The sequence below is a fragment of the Trematomus bernacchii genome, unplaced genomic scaffold (assembly GCF_902827165.1).
Source record: "Trematomus bernacchii unplaced genomic scaffold, fTreBer1.1, whole genome shotgun sequence".
NCBI lineage: Eukaryota > Metazoa > Chordata > Actinopteri > Perciformes > Nototheniidae > Trematomus > Trematomus bernacchii.
This window is the reverse complement of record NW_022987342.1, coordinates 1,752,459-1,777,521: the sequence shown is the minus strand read 5'-3', so window position 1 is coordinate 1,777,521 and position 25,063 is coordinate 1,752,459. Positions and strand designations below refer to the sequence as shown.

Genomic DNA, 25,063 nt, shown 5'->3' with positions numbered 1-25,063 from the left:
ATTGCCTTGCAACAGCGGGACCAACCAAAGTCCAACTTGAAAACACTGTGGGGGCATCGATTGCTGCAGCTTGAAAATTGTAATATTCACTTAAACTCTTATGAATAAACCCTTTGTCTAACTCCTTAATTCCAAGGTTATTGATATCTGTGTTTTTATCCCTAAAATGGTCACATTGTGATGCGTTATCAAATGACTTGCTTATACATGGGATTGTTGCATTTGGAGGCACCACCCACTCAGTATAATATATTTTTGCAGTAAGATCGCATACATCTTCAGTATGCAGCGTTGTTCTACATCTACCTCCCACTGTTCTGTCTGAAGTGTGCCTGTGAGAGTTGCTCAGTTTAACATTGAGCATTACATCTTGTGATTTCCTGCCTCCGCCAGCCATCAAAGGAACATTTCTCTGCTGCTGTGGACGGCATATCTGCCTTTCTTCTTTTCCTCTACCTCTTCCTCCTCCAGTAGCCCACAAGCAAATGCTAGTCCCACAGAGGAAAAAGTCAGAAACACCCTCATAAATGCAGCTGAAAAAAGTAAGGACATATACATAGACACACTTTTATACAAGTAAATAACAAGTCAATATACGGATTTAAAAAAGCACTGTTTTCTGATGGTTTAATAATGGCATCTCTACTCCAATGAGCTCATATACTTTGTCAATCACTTGTCTCCAGAACTGATTAACTGCTGTCTTTTTGGTTACACAGGAGGCGTATGGGGCTTGGGATAATCCTCAGATGACAGCATTTCCTGGTTGACAGATCATATCTGTGTATCATTTCGTACTACATCAATTGGTGATTGTGATAACGTGATGTTGAAGAGATACTATTCCATATTCTATTCCAATCAGTAGCCTGTGTATAGCTTTTTTAATCTGTGTTACAGGCTGCCAAGATGTTAATTTACATGGTTTTACACATTGCTAAACAAGTAACATGTATGATACATATTTTTAGACCTAGGAAAAATGTACTTTGAAACAACAGTGATTATACCTGACATGTACTTTGATAAGCAAAACATGTTTTATTGTGAACAAAAACATATTTACCACTTTACCATGTGCTTATCTCCATCACAGCCAAATATAAATGATGGGTGCTTCCTGAATGTATGGTCACATGACAACAAATGTGCACAGTTAACTCAATAAAAGGGGTGGGTCAACTCACCCACTGGCTCATCTTACCCCACTCTCCCCTACTCCCTTAGCCATTGGGTGTGTTGGTGGAGGATTATTCCAAGGTGCTTCATATATGTGCGCATGTCAGTCCGTAGTTGTAATATATGTGAAAAAAGAAGAGCCAGGCAAGTTGTATGTGTATTTCAAGTTTTGGAAGGACATCAAGACTTTGCTGTTTTTGCATCAGAAAGATCATTTACTCCTTGGGTTTGCCACTGTGGGATTTAATAGCTTTCTTTCCAAAATTGGTCAAATTAATAATATGTGTTGTATATCAGCAACACAGGATTCAAAAAGATGTAAAAAAGTGAGGTTTGAATATGTATATATTGTCTGCATGATGTTGTTTGTGTTGGTATATGGGTGTGTTTGTTTATGATACTAATAACTTTACAAATTGAGAGCAATTGATGAACTGTGTTTGTTCTCAAGTGGATCGAGCAGTGCATTTCTGGCACCCTCGTAACTCCTAACACCATTTGACTCAAGTGTTTACATAATGAAACCAACCGTTCAAAAATTAATTTGAAACTGATGCTCAGCTGTTTTACACTCTCTGTCATCCACTATATCAGCATGAACAATCTCTCCGAGAGCATTCGAGCTTTAGATAACACAATTTGGTCTCATATATCTGTGCACTTGTTTTATTGCAATGCTAAAATTAGGACAGTTAACACAATTTTCAACATAGTGATCACCCCTCTCATTCATTTTGTCAGATGTGCCTTCTTATTCACCCTGTGCAAACTCTTCATCAAATATACATTTCATCATAAATCCTCAGCAGCATGAAAACTAATTAAGTACTGTATATAAATATTAAACCAGTCACACTGAACCAACTTGGCTTTTCATAGAGTCATGTGACATGATTGAATATGCAATTTTCAAAAAGGGACTCAGATGTAAATTCGTATTACATATGATAATATTTCCTATTAGGATTGAGCTTCGTTCAGTTTTGCAAATCTTATGGAAAATAGAACATGAATCACCCCTTACAATGATATTCAAGATCTGTTTGACATCCCAATTTAATTTGATCTCCCTTACTAAGAGCCTTCTTTTGAACATGGCACTCTGCTGTTGTACGCTGCTCCATTTATGTTGTTCACCTCTCGAAGCTTCTTCTGGATTTAACTGTAGTAATAGAGTAAGTCATCGTATTCGGTGTGTGTGGCGGGGCTGGGGGGTTGGGTTGCCATATACACACATTCTGTTTCATGTTCAGGGTGTGACTTCACAATTGTAAACAAAGTAAATGACTTATTTATATCAGAGTATATTTAGTTATTTTCCATCAGCTGTCAGAACCCAAGAACGTCATCAACGTCATATCATTTGAAATAGTTTTTATTTTCACTTAATTTATTGTTGGTTTTTGGACGAAAAGCTAATATGTATATTTCTCAGTAGAGTAACTCAGCTCTATTTTAAAAGAGGCCCTAATTATGCTTTTTGGGGTTTTCCTTTCCTGTAGTGTGTTATATAAGTTTGTGTGCATGTAAATGGCAGTATAAGAAAAATAAAGACCTTTTTGAACATTAAACCATGTAAACATGTCACAGTAGAAGCACAACATACATATATGAAGCTGAAATTGAGCATTATACATTTTTTAAATATTAGAATTATGGTTAATACAGGTTTGTGAGACTTATACAACACATTCAGAACAGGCTTCACCGAACCTAGTGTGCATTTACATAATATAAATCAAATGAAATGTCCTGCTCATGTTGTTTTTATTCCTGTATTTTTACATAGTACATACATAGTGTTTTCTGCTTCCCTTTATTCAAATGTTGTCTTACAACCCCCCCCTCTTTCTTAAATGTAATTTCAATTAGTTTGATTGCAATGACAAATCAAACAGAATGTGTTGTCAAAGCATAAGTAAGACAATTGAAGGAACAACAAATCATTGAATGTCCCTCTCTCTCACACACACACACACACACACACACACACACACACACACACACACACACACACACACACACACACATACACATACACATACACACACACACACACACACACACACACACACACACACACATACACATACACACACACACACACACACACACACACACACACACATACACATACACATACACACACACACACACACACACACACACACACACACACACACACACACACACACACACACACACACACACACACACACACACAATGTTTGCATGATTGCAAGCCTCAGGGGGCGGTTCAGGATATTGCGCTTTGTGCCTTTATCACCTCATATGAAGTCATTCCTCTCCCTTGTGACTCTATGAGTCATCAGACACATTTAGCATGCAGAATATTTGTTCATTATGCGTATTTTAGAGAGGCTGCTCTGTTGTTTCGTTTGTTATTGTAAAAGCATTGCAAAACAGTAGTGGAGACACTCTGACAGTTCTTAATCCATCATACACATTTACACCGAACACCGGAGAAACAAATAAACCCACTCACTTACTAATAATTACAGACAGCAGGGCAACACTAAGTCCTGAAAACACTGCTTCACCAGTCTTGTTCTACACTGTTATCAAAATTGAGACAATATTACTGTTACCACTGTTCAGCCAATATCAAATAAATACCTAAAATATTTCTTGGTGAAGAATATAAAAACAGGGATAGCATTTAAATGTGGACGTTTTATTAGCTCTATATCCACTGGGCAACAATTAGTTGTGTAATGTGGCATTTAGTCCCACACGGCATGTACAGAGTGTCCTCTTCTAGACCAGCCTTCATGTCCCTGCTAGCTGTCCCTGCTCCCTGGCACTGTTCCTCACTGAGGCCTCTCAGCCTCTGGGCTACAGCCGTGTGCTTCATGCTCTGATGGCACCATAACATACCATAGAAGAGATTATCCAGTGAGTCAAACGGCTCTCTGATCTCCTCCAAAGTCTGTGCGTTTGCACGTGCCGTCATGTCTCGCATGAATAACGATTCATACCCAGCTATTTTGCATTAGAGATTTATGTCTTCAATGGAGGAATTCAAGGAGGATGGTCGGGTTGGAGGATGGGTTTTCAATGTGTGTGTTCGCTTTTTACTTTTTTGTTATGTTATTGGAGCTACAAGTAGGTTCAAGGTTGATTTATTGTTGTTAACACAGGGTTGCCATTAGTATAATCATGAATGAACATTGGCACATCTAATAGAATGAATTCACCATCAATTTATTACACTGAATTAGTAATGCGAGTATTAATAACGTACAGTTTGACCACTTTGAAATTAGAACAGGGACCACAAACTTGGATCAGAGACAAACAACAACTGAACCATGACTTTAAAGCTGAACAGGTTATCTTTAGGCTTCAAAACCTGGGCCAGGCAGCTGAAGGACAGCGGGACATAAAACAAGGCTCTAAATACCCAGGTCGAGGTGTTAAAGACTCACCTCCAGGATGAAGAGCGGTACATTGACTGCCAGGAGGAGAAGATTACTCTACCAGGCTGGACACAGAGACCAAAGAGAAACAATCCAAAGTTAGAGTTCCTCAACAATGATTTTGAGAAAGAGCAGACCTGGAAGTAATGTGCACGAGCAAAAATACCCATGATCCAGAACTTTAGACAAAGAAAAAGGTCTCATGCTGAAAGAAGAGCTGGCGCTGATCCAGGAGCTGATGGATGTGTTGGATTATTACCCTTAGAATCACAAAAAGATGGATGAACTGGTCTCAAGGCAGAGAAAGAGGTCTATAACGTCCTCCAAAGAGATGCCCAGAAAGAACAGCTGGAAGAACATGAGGAGTCCGAATGAATTTGTGTTTGGTTAATACTGGGTTTGACATGTTCTGGAGCCTCATGGACAGGCGCTGGAGTGCTTTCTCTGAAGTGATAATTGAATTTAAAGTGTGTCAATCTGCATCTGTAATCACTATAATTAACCATTTTATTTAGTGTTAATTGTGCCAAATGTCTAAACTATATAGTTGCTCTCCTTACCTTGCAAGTGAAAAAAGATAATTGCATGTTTTTTTTCCTTTTAGCCAGTCCCAAAATGGTAACATTTTAAAATGACTGTTGAGCAGCTCCGAACCATTATTGTGTTAATTTGCTAGTAGTAAATGAGTGAACAGAGGAAGTGGTTACAGACACACCGTATATCATTTACTTTACAATAGCACACAATGAGCATAACACGTCGGCAAGGATTTGATTGAATTTTGAGGTTCTCACTTTAAGTTGAAAATACACTCACATTTATTTGATTCACACGTCCATCATTGACCAAAGCAGTAAGAAAACCAACTCTCTCAGTCAAGTTCTTCTGAAGAAATGTGGAATCATCTCTTTATAGACCTTGATTTTTTGTACAAGAGGATTTAAATGTCGAAAAAGTATTGTACCAAAAGTAGACAAAATATGTCAATAGCTTTATCCAAGTGTTCTGTTTTTATTGCAAAATGGGTGCATATGTGTTATTAATAGATAAGGACATGGAGCTTGGAGATACTGCAGTTAATCACTTACTCATTACAAACTCAACATGTAACCAACAGCTGGGAGAACGAACCTCTGAGAGATAAATGTGGTTATGTGGGAATGTCATGCAAAACGATGCATTTTATCTCAACAATGAAATGATGTCTGAATACCACTAACATGTTCAGGTTTTAATTTGACGACGCAACTGTGGCTGTTTTGTGCATAATGGCAAAATAAATATCATGGCAAACGTCCTGTGTTTATGTATGTGCACAACCATGTCTCCCATGAACATGAAAGTGTTTGTTTAAATGCACAAGTTGAGTTTATTTAACTGCTGCCAGTAAAACTGTAACTTTATTTGAACAAATATTGATTTTATTTCAAAGACAAAAGAAAGGTATCACTTGTACAAACCTGTTTGCTCCCTTCAGCATGAGGTGTGCATTTCTTAATCATATAACAATACAAATGGGGATAAATGAAATTCAGGAAATGAAGCAGAACATTTATAGTGCTGTAATCTAACGATAATATTCTTGTGGTCAAAGCAATCTAAATTTCTGTCATGCATGTTTCTTGCATTGGTTTGTAATGGTAAACGTAATCCAAAAGTGACAAGAGAAAAAGAGAGCTTAAATTAATAGCCATAATATTGGTTGATAGAATCTTCTTGTGAATTAATAGATGAAATGCTATTTCAGGGACAGCTAATCAAGTAGCATTTAATCCAATATTTACCAGGCCAACCAATTAACGTGTGGAACATCAATCAGAAAGAACATTTATGAACACATGGTTTTCTAATCAGTAGGAGAAAAAAACAGCCTCCCCTTACTTGTCAAAACTGCTGCCAAGCGCACCAGGAATCGGAGCTCTAATTGTGAATGACACAAAGGTGGCAGCGAATGCGATTGGCTCTGACAGTGAGCAGTTTGATGGATCAGACTGGGGAGTGGGCATGACAGTCATCCGTCAGCTCAGCGGGGGAAAGAAGCCGTGTTGAAGAGTTTGTGTCCCGTCAACTGGATGTAGAAAGTTTCCAGTTCGGCTTCCCGTGTCGTTGACTTTTGACCTCAAATGTCAACGACACGGGACTCGGACACCTTTCTGAACATTACCCACCAATCCACCCTGTCCTCCGTCCATTCACTCATTAGTATTGTATCTGTGATACCAAAACAAAAGTAATCTGGGACAAAATATGTACCCCTTAAAATGTAAGTGACAACGTCATTTTCAGGAGTCCTGGCTGGCTTAATCAACACTACAAGGCTTAAACGCAGTAAATAATGAATCAAAAGTAAATTACCACTTTTTTCTATGCAATAGAAACCATTTCTGTGTGATGATAGCGTGATGCTACACATTGCTAACAAGAACCAAATCACAGTCACTGCCTATTGTTGCTGTTTAATAATCTCTGGGCTCTACAACATGTTGTTACACATTCAGACAAACCTAGCAAAACATTACAGATTACAGAGATACATTTAAAAGCTGTGATCAATGAACTAGATATATTTTTTAAATGTTTTATTTTCTTGTTAAAAATGGTCAACTTTGTTAAAAGAGCACACTTTGTAGAACGCATTACCCCCTTGATTTCTTTGAAGTTCATCCAAAGGCTTTATAAGGTATTCTAAAGGTTAATGATAATGATTGTTAAGGTAAAGCAGCCTTAAAATATATAAAAATTAGGTATTAGAACCTTTGTTTTTGTTAAGCACTTTACCAGCCAGTGCCAAAACTGTAAACCCAACGTCACTGTTTCGATATTTTTGCAAAAGGCAAGAAGCAAAACTTGCACACCAATGTGTGCTTTAGGACTCTGTCTTCTGATTGGTCAACTGAGAACTAAAAGTTCGTCAATAGTTCAGGATTGTTCGACACAGGGCGACAGTGAACCCTGTTAGTTTAGAAGTTATGAAACGAAGCCACAAAGCGGCTGGAGGAAGAGGCCCACAGTTCCCAGGACACATACGGTCACAAACACCCAAAGGAAGATCCTATCGATCACCATGGCGACGTACTTCCAGTCATCCTCCACCTGTGAGCAGGTGAGGGGACAAAACAGCGGATGAGAGAAGACATGAGAAAAGTGTCGGCGGTGACAAATGAAAGATGAAATGTGAGGAGAGGGTTTTTAAAAAAGCAAGACAGTAGAGGTGCGAGGAAACACTTGATTCAAACTCTCAGAGTAGGAGGTTGGTGGAAGTCGATGGGATGAGGTGAGGATAACAAGAAACAGTTGATAGAAGGGAAAAGAAGAAAAGACAAATCAGAGTTAAAGATTTCTTGTGAAGGAACAGAAATCTGATACATTATTTACACAGCAGGGCATTTCTGTGATGATCACATTCAAACCACAGTGTCAGAAGAAACGACAGGCGTTTTGACAAAGCTGATCGAGCCACAAGTTGTGCATATCAAAGGGCTGCTTCCCCCCATTGGGAGATTTCACCCACTGTATTTATAATAGAGGGAAAGAGAGGAGGCAGAGCTCTCAAATCTAAAATGATTTGGTTCCAACTTAGACTACTGTGAACTTATGGAGCAGGTTAGGATCCGCACAGAATGACATTACAGCTCTCTTTTGCAGAAATGCATTATTCATCAACACACTTTCTGAGTTTGCTTTGCAGCTGTAGGTTTATATAAAGTATAGGAACACTTGGATATTTATTTCCTGTGTTAATCAAAAACGTTTACACAACAACTCACAACAACTGTATGTCCTATGGTAATGGTAAAGCTCACAATTGTCAAGTTGTATTTACAATGAGACTGCATAATAAGCACATTTTCTACTTTAAATTCGATACACTTCAAGAATAGGGCTTCGTCAGTGGGTAGAGCTGGAGGCCCATGTACACTTGGTCTTCATGTTGGGGACCGGAGTTCAAATTTGACCTTGGACCATTTGCCCCTATTATCCCACAGTTATTTAACCATACCCTCCTTTTGTATACGTTACCTGGCAAACTAGAGACACAGAATAGGCATAGATACGTTTATGACTAGATCCCAGAAAAGTGCATTTGGATCTGATGTTATGTACCAACTAACTTAGTAGTATCTCTTGTCCATTAGTATTGGCTGCCAATACAGTGTAGAAGCATGTGCATATGGTGGTATAATTTCTTCATGTAAACCATATGGCAAATCATTTGTAAAGATAGATAACAGTAGTGGTCCAAGACATCTACCTTGCTGCACGCCACAGTTTAGACCTTTACAGTTACACATGCTCCCATTGTAATACACCATTTGTAGCCAGCATCATGAAAGACAACCCCTCGTAAATGAAATGGTGCTGTATTTTAATACTTAGCATTTAGGTTTCACAAATGAAAATCAAGATCTATAACAGTTAATGCATGTTAAAATCCAGTCACATGTCACCCTAGTGTTAACTTTCTCCGTATACCAGTTGGCTGTCATTTGTTTAAGGGCTGAATAAGTGGAGTAGCATCTATCAGTGTATTTTTATCGGGATGTTAAGAGCATTCCATGGAATATAACAAAAAGTGTATCTCGAGCCGGTTTCTCAAACTTACCTACCCCACCTTTAAACTATGACAGTAGATTTATTTTGTATGTGGGAATGGTCTATTCTCTTGTTCATAGATAAGACAGGTTGTAAACAAGACAATAGTTTAACCAGACTCTCGTAACTTTAAAACTGATTTCAATAATAATCTATAGGAAAATGTCTTGTAAAATGTGATGTATGTTTTGTCTAAAGACATGTTTGGCTATCGTGAGGCTTCGTCTAACATCTGCCTGATAGACCCATATTACAGCAGATATTATGACATGAAAGGTGTGAATAATCAAATTAGGGATAGCTAAAATCCATTTAGTGGTTTCAGTATCAGAGTCATGTTATTGTGCCTGCTGGCTCTCTGTCACACTGCCATTTATTTTACTGCGACACACTCAATGCTGTCATTAACACCTCTGTCAACATGTCTTCTGCCTGATATGCATGCTGGATCACTGGGATTTATTGGATGAGAGCAATTATTTGTGTTATTAATTACACCTGGTCTTTTCCTTTTACAACCAGTCAACATGTCTGCCATGAAAAAGGCAATGTATCTGTTTTTGTTGAAATCTTATTACTGTATTGCCTGATGCAATATTAGTTATTATCGTCATGGTCCAAGAGCTATGTTGCATCAAACCAGGATTCCCCTTTAAGGTTTTGCAGGCTCGTGGTTGGGTCTTTGATCTTTAGTGCCATCATAAATAATGAAACCAATTACAACAAATAGTAAATGGACGTATAGACGTATAGACAGTTATAAACATCTCCTTTTCAATGCTGATATTTACAGTTTAATGGATTAATTATCCCCATTATTAACATGGTTTATTTGATTTTCTTTTATCAGGAACACATTTTACCATTAATGTTAGAGAGCATTCTCAACATTGAACCTGGCCTGAAATGTTTGCTGGGGGCAATGCCGTTTAATCAGATTAATCAGAGGGGCGTCCTCTTGCATTTTATTTGTCTTGTACACTAATTTGTGCAAAAAGCCAACAGGAGAGGTGTCATATCCTTAAGTTAGAAGACGATTCTGTCATTGTATTTTTTACCAGCAGTGATGACCCTGATCGTGACTCTGCAGTTAAGGAGTTCACAGAGTGTTGTTGAGATGTTTTTCATATTCATGACTACTGACCTTCGGGATTCGAGAAAAGCCCTGCAGTGCATGCTTTGGACTTTCATGAACGTTTTTTTCCTGTTTCATTCCCCTTTGTCAGCGTGTATGAGTTACTAATACCTAACAAACAAAGGTTGCCTGCAGGGTATTGTTAAAGCATGACTCTGAATGTCTTTCACAACTTTTGCTCCCCTGGTAAAACAACTATATTTTAATATTACATATCTCGTATTATCCTTTCTAAAATCGACTTGTTTATTAAGAAGATTAACTTAAAAAATGTGTGCATATTTTCTCTCTTTTTTTGTGCTCTTGAGTCCTATTTTTTGTTTGTGCCAGTACTTGTGTCTGATACAAATGTCATGTTGTTGAAGCATTTTAAATAAAAACAATGGCATTGATAGGACACAGCCACTGCATTGTAATCCAATATTACGATGAGATAAATGTCATCAATTGGAACTGCATTGTGCCCAAACAGACAACGGTATTTTCAGTGCTATGCCCTGTTTTTTAGGGAGCTTTTCTTTCCCAGTCTAATGGTCTCCTGAGAACCACCATCTTTGCCAAGATGCCCTCAGTCGTTTTGTGAAGAGCTGAGCGCTATCTGACATAGTCAATATTTAAATTGGCATTATTAGTGAGCCTGTTTTGATTTTTACTCCAGTCTGAAGTCACCAAACTTGAGTAAAATGCGTCATTGTTCAAAATGATTCAGTTTTCTTTGTTTTTGGTTTTAATTAGTTTGCTCTTTGCTGCGTCCTTCCTTCTATTCTGCCCATCTGCACGGAATCAGCCTCATAAGTCCTTATTTCAGTCATGAACCAAATAACCCAATGACTTGTAGAACAGGAAACTGGAAGTGCACAAACGCGGACTACTTCCCAGGTTTAGGGACTCATTCCAGCAGCACTCTGTACAGTGATAGAAAAGAATGACTCACTTCTTTGGCCTTGTTGCGACTCCTCATGTTCTCAGCGATGTACTTGACGCTCTCGATGGCCTGTTTGACCTCAGGCGACAGCACAGAAAAGGCCACCACCGTGCTGATGCTTGTTGGACTCAGCTGACGTGTTATCTTCCCCAAGTCTGGTGTATCTGGGGTCTCCTTCCCATGCTGGCAGGGGCAAGTGCATTTCTTCCCAGTGCAGCCGTCCACGGACGAGAACTTACTGTCCCCGAACTCCAAGCAGTTGAGGGAGCCTCCTCCGACCTGCTAGGGATCACAGCCAGAGTTTGCATAAAGAGTTGGACATCTGCTTCGGCACACAGTCAACAATCAAAGAATCATTTCATATAAAACATACATGGGATACATCTGTGCAGTAGGTGTATGAAGGAGAGACTTGTTTCTTTCAGAGTACAGAGTTTAATAAGTGCTTCCTCAGAGAGTTCAGCAATGATCATAAAGTCTTTATTAGATCAGACTGTGTCCAAATTCTTTACCAGAACAGAAACGTTTTTTAGTGGATGTACCTGCCAGTACTTACAGGATATGAGTTGCCCAAAGGGATTTAGAAGAGCATTTGAAGATGGAAGACTATTGTATGGTCTGACAAGGAAGCTATCAAACGTCAGAGGCACTCTGGTAATCTGATTCCCAAATGGGCGGATATATTTTGTCTAGAGATATGTTTTGATTATAACTTTAGGAAAATGTTCAGTTACCTACCCTTGCAACTTTTCCCGCTGTAGTGTAAGTGCTTGAAATCAAGCAAAATCCATAACCTCCATGATGGTTCCCTGTCCAACAGCTGAAAAGCACTTGACATCGTTTTTTAATGCATTTAGTCTTCCAGTGCTGAAACTGCAGGATTTAGTCAAAGCCCACCTAGCTCTTCCTCATCTATGATGGATGGTAGTTAGCTCACTTTAAATATGTTAAAAAATAAATGATTACAGATTATTCATGGGCAAGTATATGAGGCCCACACACCCACCTCACCCCCTGATAGTTACTGTGTGAATGTGGGAAAGGATCCAGGGTTAAAACAGCTTTATGTAGCTCTATTTGTTATTCTTTATAAAACGTGTAAGGTGAATGCCTTCTGAGAGACAATGCCTTAAGTGTAAAATGTTCAATAACAAATGTTCGATGTGAGTTCCACTTCTTCTGGCCTCTATTTGGCCTTCCTGCAGTGCTGTAGCTCTGCGTCATTTCAAAACTATGACAGTATGTTTATCAATGCCATCTTTTTGGATTTTTAAGACGTGATGACGAAAAGAAGAAAGCGTTATCTACAACACCAACTGCGACGACATCATTACGCAATATCGTTAATGAAAAAAGACTAAGACGATTATTTTATATTTGTTGTCACTTTCCACCTTTCCTCTTCCTCTCTGTCCCTATTTCTCTCTTAAACACACTAATACACACACTCACCATGCACAACTGTTTGTTCAGTATAAACAGTCCTCAGTCTTGTGCAACTACAACCCATAAAGACTGCCGTTGGTTTAGGTACGGGTGGCTGAACTACTCAAATATTTTCATGTTGGGCGGTTCAGCTCTCATAAGGGACCGGGTTGGTGCGACTGACCCGTGCATTGAGCAATGTCAGGACTACTTGGTGTAACAAAGCTGATTGAATACTCTTTCAACCTTTGTTTTTTATAAGATAATGCTAATACAAAATGTAATTAGAAAACGGTTTCCTAGAGCTATTGCCTCTGTCTAGACTACATTACTAGAATGTTAAATAAACTATTGTTGTCATCGAAAATAAGATCTGACAAGGTGATTCTCTTTGTCGCCCCGCATAAAGCACTTCACGGCAAACAGTCAAGTATAAAGAGATGCAGAAGAAATAAAGATTGTGTCAGGTGTTGGCAGAACAGCTTGGAATCGGGAATGGAAGGTACTGATGGCAAAACAAAGAAAGTATGAGGATCGGACAGTAATGATTGTGCTGTAGGTAGCTAAGCATTAGCTTCATGATATTGTCTTTTCTTTGTTTGCCCCGTTAGGAATTAGCGTGATCTTTGGCACCAATGGAACTAAATCAAATTTGTCTCACAAATGTTAAAATAAAATAAAATAATAATAAAACACATTGGTCTCTCGCATTGGATTCTGAGGTACAATTTATTTGGACGACAGAAACCAATAAAGTATGAACATGGTGTGCATAGAGTTCAAGTGAAGGGGACGCCTTACCTGCAGCAAGCTATTCTTCCTCTTCTTCCCTCCTTTCCCTCCTCCGCCTCCTCCTCCCCCTCCAGCTCCTCCTGCCTCCCCACTGCTGTCCAACCCCCCAGTCTTGCTGTCCTCGTCAATCGGTCTCCGCATCAGCATGATCCTCGGTAGCACTCTGAGAAACACCGAGCGCACCCAATCCGGCATAGTGTGGGTCATTGGCGTGCGGTAGTGAACGTTCAGCACGAACACGGTGATGACGATGCTGAGCGTGACAAAAATCATAGTAAAGAGCAGGTACTCTCCAATGAGCGGGATGACCAGCGACGTGGAGGGGATGGTCTCGGTGATAACGAGCAGGAACACAGTGAGGGAGAGCAGGACGGAGATACAGAGCGTGACCTTCTCACCACAGTCGGACGGGAGATAGAAAACCAGCACTGTGAGGAAAGAGATGAGGAGGCAGGGGATGATGAGGTTGATGGTGTAGAAGAGTGGCAAGCGCCTGATGTAGAAGGAGTAGGTGATGTCTGGGTAGATCTCCTCACAGCAGTTGTACTTGATATCATGCTTGTAGCCAGGAGCGTCAATGATTTCCCACTCGCCACTCTCCCAGAAGTCTTTCAGGTTCACCTAAGTGATGGATAGAGATCTTAAAATCAATTCCTGAAATGATCCGAACAACATTCAGAGTCAACTTACCATTTTGAAAAGGCCACCATCAACAATACAATAAATATGGTATGGTTAATCCTTATGAATATGGATTTGTGAGAATATGCAAAACAAACTGACTTTCACCTGGGTTTCATGTCCACATGCACCCCACAGACTGTAAGTCGCTGCAAGAGGGCGCGATCACTGTAGTTTACAGATAATAAGGCCGTCTTGCGATGTTTACAGGTCTTACAGGAATGTTACAGTAATAGAAAGTGAAGAGGGAAATAAGACATCAATGCAAATGAAGCCACTTATTATCCACAAGAAGCCCTCCAAGTAGGCAAAAGATTGTTCAAGAGGACATATTATGCAATGTTTAGGTTCATATTTGTGTTTTGAGCCTTTACTGTTACATGATCACATGATTAAATGTTCAAAAAGGTCTTTATCTTTCTCATACTTCCTGTGCTGCAGCACCTCTTTTCACCCTCTGTCTGAAACCAGAGCCCAGCCTGCTCTGATTCGTTAGCTGGCCGGCTCTGTTTTGACTGGTCAACCGCTTAAAGATGTGTCGGAAATGTCACGCCCCCTAGCAAATCACATAAAACGTTTTGGGGTGCTATCCAATAGAAGCGTTAGTGTTACATAGTGATGTCATTATGTTACTGAAGCAAACAAAGGAGTCCAATGGAGGTGTTTCAGGCTTGTAGGAGAAAAACTCCCTCTGGAGGGAACTTTGTGATTTTAGCCTTTGCAGATCATTTACATGAATAAAAACCTATATAACACAGTAGAGGAAACAGATAATAGGGCCTCTTTAAACTACAGTGTAATTTTATTTATCTTATTCTCGACCTATTCTCACTCCCAACTTGTATCAACTTTTTACGTTTTTCCCACTCAATTTTACCGTGGGTTTTGCTTACACTGCATCTTTAAGTGGTAAAAACTGTAACACCAAAAAGTTGCCTTTTTTGTTTTAAGAATCTCAGAGCGTATTTTTATATATGTCCAGTATTTACATGATAACGAAAAGTAAAGGACAGGATTAGATTAATCATGAAACATGATAGAAAACCTTGCAATGCACTTACGTGTTTAAACTTAAAGGGGACCTATCATGCAAAATGCACTTTTGTACGTCTTTTAAACATGAATATGTGTCCCCGGTGTGTCAGGGAACTCACCAAGTGTCAGAAAACATAACCCTCTCTCTTTTCCTTCATACCCAAATCTCTAAAAACAGGGCTGCAACGGATCTGATACAGACTGATACAGATTTGAAATTTCTCTGACGTCAGGAACGAGGAGCTCTGCCTATATGGCCAACTCTCCACCTATCAGGGGAATGTGGGGTTGGGCCACGGCCGGCCATTGCCGCTCGAAAGAGCTGGAGACGCTGTAGTACATATGCCAGGTCTGTAAGTGGCGCTGTAGTCTGCCACAAAAGCAGCGAAGAAGACTTCCCGCGCATGGTTGCCATGGTTGCCCTTCTGTTTATTCTCCGCTGTGGCTTTTTTTCTCCCTCCCCGAGGCAAGCGTTTGCTCCCGCTGCTTTAATTCAATGCAATCCCTCCCCGTCGAGGCAAGCACTGTAATTCTCTCCGGTTAGTCCACCAGCAGATGACAAACACCCACCTCTCCGCCTCTTCCAAGGAACGAGGGGACCGTGTGGCAGAGTTTCAGTTAGATTATTTTTTGCCGGTCAAGATGTCCGTTAAAGTTTCAATCTTCCGGACAAAATTAGAAAAGTGCCGGTCAAAGGTCTTCTTTGTTATTTATTGAGCTTTAAAACAAATGAATAACGACTCTATATAATCATATAAGAATAAAACACGGAGGACGGAGATCTCTTTTTCTCCCCCTCTTCTGAGAGCCCAGCAGCTGATCTCAAAGCACGCTCCCCTCTCCTGCAGGGGGGCGTGGTCAGCTGCAGCTCACAGAATCAGCCCCAGTGCTGGAAAGAGCAAATAGAGCGAAATGAGGCATGGCTAAAATGCAGGATTTGTTTGGTATTTTGAAAAAAAATATATATTTATATACTTTATATAGGTATGGCCCTACAATATATTGTTCAAATATAGCATGATAGGTCCACTTTAAAGGAACTGATTCTGTAAGACACGTTTTAGTCTTCATATCACTACTCCCAACACTTTAAACATGGGATTTGTGTAGTGGTCCTACCTGTTAAACTAGTATGCTAGATGTTTTCCTCTAGCATCAGTTCTTGACATACAGAGCTGCCTCACAGTAATTATGATTAAACTAACTTAGCAAGAACTACTAGTAACAACTGAAGGTTATTTATTTTAACCTTAAGCTAACCAAGTAATATGTTTGATGCCAAACGGTTACCAAGTACATAAAGAAATGATGACAAAAGGTCTGACAAAGTTGTTGTTTGAATTGGGTATGAGAACATGTTGACTGAAAACATCTAACTGTTTTCACAGGCTTTCAAAGGTAGTGCTCTCAATATAACAAATTAATTTACCTTTTCCGTCCAAATTGTTAGTGCACCTTTAATGAAACCTAATATATGATCCCTACGGTTGATGCATGCAGTATCTAACAGAATAATGTAAGAGTGCTTTTCTTTGAGGTAGGACAGAATGAAGCAAAAAATGAAATATATAAATTGTTGATCGTAACGCCAGACTTGGAACACAATCACAAACACTGACCTTAGACCCGATTAGTACCAGGTCAATCTTGGCTTTGTCATAAGTCCAGGAGCCGAACTTCATGGAGCAGTTCTGATAGTCGAAGGGGAAGTAGGTGATGTCCATGGGACAGGAAGACTTAAAAATGGCTGGAGGGACCCAGGTGATGGTACCATCAAACTTCAGCAGAGCCTTGGTCTTATCCTCAACCAGGAAATCACCTACAGCGCTGCATGACGTGTGTGTGTGTGTGTGTGTGTGTGTGTGTGTGTGTGTGTGTGTGTGTGTGTGTGTGTGTGTGTGTGTGTGTGTGTGTGTGTGTGTGTGTGTGTGTGTGTGTGTGTGTGTGTGTGTGTGTAATCAAGCGGAAGGAGTCCAATGGAAGGAGAGATATGAGGCGATATGATACAAGCGTATGTGGGTTTTGCATAGGATACAAAGAAGGAGGCAGAGACGCCAGACAAAGGCGAGGAGAAAATGAAGGCGGGGAACAAAAGAGCGGGGGAGAAAATATAAAGAGGAGTTAATGGAGGCAAGAAAGAAGAGATTAGGATTAAAAGACAGAGGACAATGAAGCCACATTATGCATCATTGAGAAATACAAAATTGCCTTTGATTAACATTATGAGTTGATATTGAGGATAGAATAAATTAGCCTGAAAGACTGGAGCACAGCATAAACTGACCCTGAACAACAGACAATCGTGTTGTAATTACAGAGCAGTCAGTTGCACCGTACAGCAGCTAGAGGTATAAAAGACATTAGAAGTAGTTGAATGAAATATATAACATTTACTCAAGTACTGTACAATTTTGATTCCTTTTTACTTTACCTCAATGTTTTCATTTTACCCTACTTTATGATTCCACTCCACTACATTTTAGAGTCAGTATTGTACTTTTTTACTTCTTTTTACTTTACCTGACAGCTTGAGTAACTATACCGATTTAGATTTTAGAAAATACAAAAAACACATTATCAATCAAATCTATTACATAATATATAATTATAGGTTAAGATATCCAGTAGAAGTATACAGTACACAGTAATGACAATGAGCTCCTCCTTTACCAGCCGCGATGAAGACATAAATACACCAACAACATGATCTAGTAGTTACATGTATGATTCTGAAATGGAATATTACACATAATGAGTACTTTTACATAAAGTATTGAATGCAGGACTTTTGCTTGTAACAGTATTTCTTCAATTTGGTATTTTGGTTTTACTTAAGTAAAATAAGTTGACTACTTCTTCCATCTCTGGACATTTGGGCTCCAAAGAATTGGGCACTTATGTAATATTTCGGTGACGTTAGCAACTCAAGTTTTCCTGCCAGAAAGACACATTTGGGGTTGTTTTCTGTCAGGGCTCGTTTGAACGTTACAAAATGTTTCACTTGAGCATATTCTGATCTGTCATGTATTTGTTGACACTGTCAACTCCATACAATGTAATGGCCCCTGCCCTGAAATGGTGGCAGGGGCCATTACATTTTCCATAACCAATCACACGGGTGAATTAGCATTTTAACACTGATGTCTATGCCAACGTACTAGTTTTCCTGGGATTTTCAAAGTGGAGATGCCTGATTTGCAGTACAATAACATCCTGCTGATTCTAATTGTGCTCCTAACTAGGCAACAGCAATTATTGGCTTTGGTAATAAGAAGACTCTTTTTGAAAACCAACCTATTGATTTTCAGGTATTCAATCTCTAATAGTGATTGCAATAAGAGTGAACAAACTAATGATAATGATGATGATAATGGTTTGACAATCTCACTTGTTGTAGAGCACGATGTCGGGTCTCCAGATCTTGTTGGATGGAACTCTAATGAACTCAATCCCGTCAAACTCCCTGGGCATCCACCGCAGCTTGTAGTCATTCCAAATCTGAGAGAGAGAAGAAGAGAAACCTCATTTACTGTAGAGCACACTGCCGAGCCAACCATCTGTTTTGCATTTTTCATTGTACACTGCAGACGGTATTATTCACTGGAGACATTCCCCTTTGTGGGAATATTTTGGAATACATATTTATACCTCAAGCAGAACTTCCTTTGATGTTTTACAGTAGTGCCAAATAGGGATAATGTCGCAAGGAATCGCCCATCGACAGAGTTTCAAGGAGTACCTGAGGGCTTTCATTGCTTGTTCAAAGTCGTAACAAGCAAACATGTATTTCTTTAATGCAATGCCTCACTATGAAAAGAATCACAAAGCTTCAGTAAGCAAATAACAACACATCTACAATACAGCTGAACAAAGCAGCTCAGAGAGGAGAGGAGTTAATGCTCACTGACAGAAGAACACTTGCTATGCTGTCAACATACCTGCGGGTAAAATTTCATGAGCCGCGGATCCATTAGTCTTGGCTATTTGCATGCCATTCAAGATGAATTCATTCATTAGCAAAGGCAGATTAATATCCAGTTATGACCTGGGAGCTGTTTAATTAACCACTTCATGCTACACTGGATTTTTATCGTGAGCTATATGATTGGCTAGAGATGGGATTCCTTATTGGTCGATCTTTTTTTATATGGTTATTTGATCATGGCAATGATAAATGCATACAGCGAGTCACAAAAACCCCACATATTCCCTATGTATCTTAGTACATAAATAGTTCCCCGAATAGAGTCCTTGACATGTTTATACAAGAGATTGTTACAGTCAACAAGATGGAAGAATACTGGTTCAAAGCAGTATTTTGACATTAGTTAAGATTAGCTAAGGCCTGCGTAAGCAATAAACATGACAGTCATATGCCTATCTCTCTAGGGGCTGTGTCATCGTGCAATCTTAGGAACATAGTTATCATAACTTCAACACAGTGTCTCATGAGCGTCATCCATGTTGTCATACATCCGGCTACGTACACAGCTACGTAGGGCCTCTGTTATCATGTGCTACTCTGATATAGAAGGAACATTCAGTATTTTCCCAACACATGACTATAATTGTCAATAATTGAGAAAGTGACTAAGGAGTTTTCAAAAAACATAAAAAAGACCACTGATACAGAATAAGTTAGGGACTCTACAAAGGCTATTAGGAGATAAGGCCATAACAAACATGATAGTCAAACCAGAGGCCTGTACTACGAAGCTGGATTTTCGCTTAGCCGGCTAACTTCAGGGAAATCTCGGGCTTTCCGGTCCTACGACGCTGGTTCTCTTTTTAGCAGGCTAGATTTCCATGGTAACTTATGCTGAGCGGCTAACCTGCTCCGGAGCAGGTTAGGTGGCAGGCTAAGAGATCAACTCAGTGAAAGCACTGCCTGCTGACCAATCAGAGCTCCGTGTGCGGAGTTTAAAGCGATCAATTCATATTACAGGATAGAGGAAATACAGAAAAACTGCCGTTGCAGGAAAGACGGCCGGCCAAAATCAACTGACTGTGTGAACGTGAAAATTAATAGAATATCCCCTCCCATCTTCAGAGCAATCTGACTATTATAATATTAGCGTTAGGAAAGCTTACTTAAATATCTGCCACGACATAAGTAACCGGATCAGAGTAACATTAAGTACAGTCCGCGGCACTGTGAGTGCAGACGTCGATGTGTCCCATTATCATTCATATCATATCACATCATAATGTATCATATATTTCCTTATTTGAGTCAGCTTCTTGAGCCGTATCTGGCCGTGCAACACTCACAGTGTCACATACTGTATGCAGAAGTATTATTTTAAGCAACACATTAAGTTGACGAAACACTCGAGTCAAATTCTCCTAATTAAAGTCAGATCCACTCGTGTCTTGGACGGGGCAGTGATTTCATAAACCTGTTAATGTACGCATTCAAACACTTTTTCTTTTAACAGCTGTATTCACCTTGCAGGTGCAGCTATGTGGCTTTTATCCTGGATAAAGTGTTTAAGTCATGGATGTTTAAAGTTTAACTTCTTCATATTTGACTAATATTAAAGTTCACTTTTCATTCAGGAAGTATGACGCTGCGCTGTCAGTACGCTTGTCCATGTTTGAGATTGGTCGAATGCTCCAAATACCACCCCTTTCATGTGAACGCGCACCTAACTAGATAGGACACGGCTGGCTTGAGCGATCCACTTGATAACCAGCGTCGTAGTACAGTTTAGCGAGAGCGCGTATGTTTTGGATTGGGCCAACCGGCTAACTCAAACATATCCAGGTTAGGTTGAACCAGCTTCGTAGTACAGGCCTCTGCTCTCCAGACATGGAATAAAGGAGGAATATGAGCAAAAATGGAAAGAAATTGAAATAATACATTCTTATAGCGAAGAGGCAGGTAAAGTATTCCTATACTCTGCATTATTTTTGCATTGTTTAAATGTAGTTGTCTGATCGATGTCATAAAAGTAGTCAGTAAAGCTTGTTTTGAGTATACAGTGAACACATTTAGAAACACTGCATGCTGCTACAGAAGGAATCCCCTGCAGTGTTACTGTGGTACAGACGCGATAAATTCATCAAGGGGGGACTTTTTGAAATGGCTAGCACTGTAAACCCCCCCTGGCTGCGATTCAAAGTATGTATCAGTGACGGTGGTGTTGACACAGCTTATTCATTAGTGATGCCTTGTTATAAATAAACAGCTCAGCCATTACAAACAACAAATAAGATCAGCCCATACAGGCCTTTCAATGCGTTTTAATTGGAGTGCGCAGAGATCACAGTATCATGTTATCAACCGTTAAATCTCATCAGCATCCAGCAGCTGTTTGGCGGCAACGAGTCAATGTTAAAAAAGGTCAATATTTAATATGAAAAGCGGCTTTAATTATAAATATTTGTCAAAGAGAGATACATATTTAGTCGAGCTAAATTGGTGGTTTGGGGGACAGAGGCAACATGTGCTATTTGGATTTATGGTTGGGGAGGCAGGGTTTGGGGGGGTCAGGAGGTCAGGGTCCGTGGTTATTGATCCGATAAGAGACAGAGCGTGACTAACCATGATGCTAGCATTGATCAATAGCCCATTGCATTCAAATGTCTTCCTTGGTTAGCCTTGGTTTCTTGTTTTACCTCACCTGCTTTATTTTTTACTTCAGCGATATATGACGTTCTCACACACACACACACACACACACACACACACACACACACACACACACACACACAAACACAGGGAGAGAGTGGGGCATCCCATATTGATGTCTGTTCAGAATGTATAGTTGAGTGTTAACACCTTTCTCACTCTTCACTTATCGCTATCTCTGTATGTGTAGGTATGTATGTGTGTGTGTGTGTGTGTGTGTGTGTGTGTGTGTGTGTGTGTGTGTGTGTGTGTGTGTGTGTGTGTGTGTGTGTGTGTGGTGTGTGTGTGTGTGTGTGTGTGTGTGTGTGTGTGTGTGTGTGTGTGTGTGTTGTACTTACATGTCTGAGCCATAGATTTGTTTCCATGATCTGGTTCACCTCATCCTGGAAAGACAAGAAGAAGAAGGAAGAGAGTGTGTGTGAAAGAGGGGGAGTGTGTTGTTTGTACTGCAGATGGGAATAAAGAGTGAGCACCATATGGAATTTAAAAAAAGGTAAACAAAAATGTAACCCGAAAAAAACAACAATTCACAACATTTTCAAAAATAAATGAGATTGATCCTCTAATCGTTGTCCTCTAGAGCGGGAGTTGGTGGACTGAAACGGTTGAGTAATAAAAGATGGAGGGGTTACAGATGTCACTTCCTCTCCACCTCTCTCCGTGACCCTGGTTCAGTTTGATTTGCAGTCAGTTGATTCTCAGAACTCCACATAAATCACATACAGGCCTGCGTCAGCAGATACACTGTGCACAAGCAGATTTGTGAACATATGTGCAGAGACACACACACTATGACACATCCATACACACTCACCTTTAGATTAATCTCACCTAGCCCAGCAAGCCGATATAGCTACATATCAGCCCCAGCCTGAAAAAGGCTCCTGCAGGCAATTTCCTCTTAATCTGAGGATTTCCATTTTGAGCTGAAAACCTCTTTCACCGTGGGGATCTACAGCGAAACCCACTTCCCCCCACCCGCATTAAACGTAACATTGCAAAGGCAAAACAACAGCGTATAACAACACCGTGTGACATTTTCAGAATCCGTGAAATTGAGCAGACTAAATAAAGATTGTATTCACTTTCTGCTTTCACTTCTCTCGTTCCACGGCTTATCTTTTGCCTTTTCTGTATCAAAGGTAGTAAATATGATCAGGGCGCTTGTTGGAAGACGTCTTTCAGTTCACACAGACTCTCATGTACTGTTGAGAGGATGCTATTAATGCAACAACACGTTTGTTACATTCACTTTTGCTCTTGCAAGCTTGAACAACCGTTGTATAGGTTGCTCTGATGTCCAAAAGGAGTTACATGGTTCATGTTTCTTAAAACTGCAAATGAATTTAAATGTAAAATCAACAAAAGTCCTGATCATACTTCCAAGTGTTTTAACACTCAAGTGTGACCTTTTGAATGCCAGTTAGGGATATTTTGCCAATAACATAATCATTAATGCCACAGTTGTTTTTCATGGAGAAAAAAACTGTTTACAAACTATTACACTACAAACACTATATATTAATGGTATTCTCCTCTGAATTTCAGAAATGTTACAATTTTAATTGCGGTTTGATGACAGTATGCCCTTGAATTGTTTTATGAATAAAAGTTAAAGATCACATATACGTATGCTCATTTTCAGATTCATATCTGTATGTTGTGCTTCTTCTGTGACATGTTTATATGCTATACTGTTCAAAAAGCTCTTTATTGTTCTCATACTGCCTGTGCTGCAGCACCTCTTTTCACCCTCTGTCTGAAACCAGACTGCTCTGATTGGTTAGCTGGCTGGCTCTGTTGTGGTCCACCGCATAGAGATGTCCCGCCTCTTAGCCTATCAGGTAAAATGTGTTGAAGTGCTAGCACATAGAAGCGTGAGTGTAACATACAGTAGTGATGTCACTTTGTTAGGAAAGTAGAAGTCTAATGGAGGCGTTACTGGCTGTGTATGGTAGAGAAACTCCCTCTAAAGAGAACTTTGGGATTTTAGCATTTGGAGACCATTGATAACAGAATACAGGAAACGAAAAACCCCAAAGAGCACATAAGGGCCTCTTTAAAATTACCATTTTCAAGCCTGGACTCTAGTTTGAAAGCCTAATATATTGGAATGCATAATGTTACGCAACATTAGCAATGGGTTCCAAAACGGTGGTTTTAATAGTAGGATTAGACGGGATTTAAAAACAGACAGTGTGGGAGCCTGTCTGATTAGCAAGGGCAGGTCGTTCCACAGTTTAGGGCGGCAGCAGAGAAAGCACCGTCCCCTCTGAGCTTTGACTTTGTTTTTGGCACTCAGGAGCAACTGATCAGCTGACCTGAGAGTGCGAGTGGGCGTGTAGCTGTGTAACAGCTCAGAGAGGTAGGGAGGGGCCAGGCCATTGAGGGCTTTAAAAGTAAATAAAAGAGTTTTAAAATGAATCCTCGAATGAATGGGCAGCCAGTGGAGTGAAGCTAACATGGGGGAAATGTGCTCGTGTTTGTGTGTGCCAAACACGAGCACATTAAGTTATAGACTTACTTAAGGAGCTGAGGTTGAATTTTCCCTCGCCAAAATCAATATCATATGCATTAGCAAAGCCAAAGAGATATAAAAATGAAGGCACAAGGTTTAAACACCTTGACATATTGTTGAGTCTTTACAAGCTTTGCGTACAAGTTATGATTACAAAATATGTGTTTGGATGTAAAGCTTACAACTTTGACCAGCTGCGAGATGGAGACCTCAAACTCCACAGTAACGGGGTCAGACACATTCTCCACTGGTCGGATGAACTGGTTATATCTTCTGAAGAGTTTCCTGAAGAGCCGGTCCTCTGCCTTGGATGAGAAGCAGCCTGCAACAGACAGAAAGGGTAGAGAGGGGCAGAGAAAGTGATCAGAGACTGGATGTTGATAAATGGAAGGAAAGAAGAGACTGAAAGAAAAAGAAGTGAAAGAAAGTTCAGTAGAAATGTAATTGCCTCTAAGAAGTCTGAAAGGCTGGCTAATCAATCACAGAACTGTGAGAAAAAGAGACACCCGCCTCTTTCAGTTTTGATGCCACACATCACTAGCTCTTTTGAGTTTGTAGGTGAATGTTTAAAAATATTTCATGAATCATCTATAAAGAGGTCTCTTAGGATTACAGCTCCTCTGCTCAGATCATCCAAGTTAAAAGTCTACTTTGAAAAAGTCTGTGACATGAGTTTTTGGCGTTACTTTGTAGGACTTGGCACAGC

General features: G+C 39.9%; 1 protein-coding gene across 1 annotated transcript in view; it reads right to left on the bottom strand.

Annotated features, from left to right (window-relative positions):
* Positions 1–6,993: 6,993 nt before the first annotated feature.
* chrna6 (cholinergic receptor, nicotinic, alpha 6) overlaps positions 6,994–25,063 on the bottom strand; it is a 30,585-nt gene continuing 12,515 nt past the window's right edge. The window contains exons 2-8 of the mRNA XM_034130643.1: positions 24,540–24,679; positions 22,178–22,222; positions 18,594–18,703; positions 16,825–17,032; positions 13,499–14,110; positions 11,282–11,554; positions 6,994–7,712 (exon numbers count right to left, since the gene is read on the bottom strand). Coding sequence (XP_033986534.1) covers positions 7,587–7,712; positions 11,282–11,554; positions 13,499–14,110; positions 16,825–17,032; positions 18,594–18,703; positions 22,178–22,222; positions 24,540–24,679 — 1,514 coding nt within the window. The 3' untranslated portion in view covers positions 6,994–7,586. The remainder of the gene's footprint in view (positions 7,713–11,281; positions 11,555–13,498; positions 14,111–16,824; positions 17,033–18,593; positions 18,704–22,177; positions 22,223–24,539; positions 24,680–25,063) is intronic.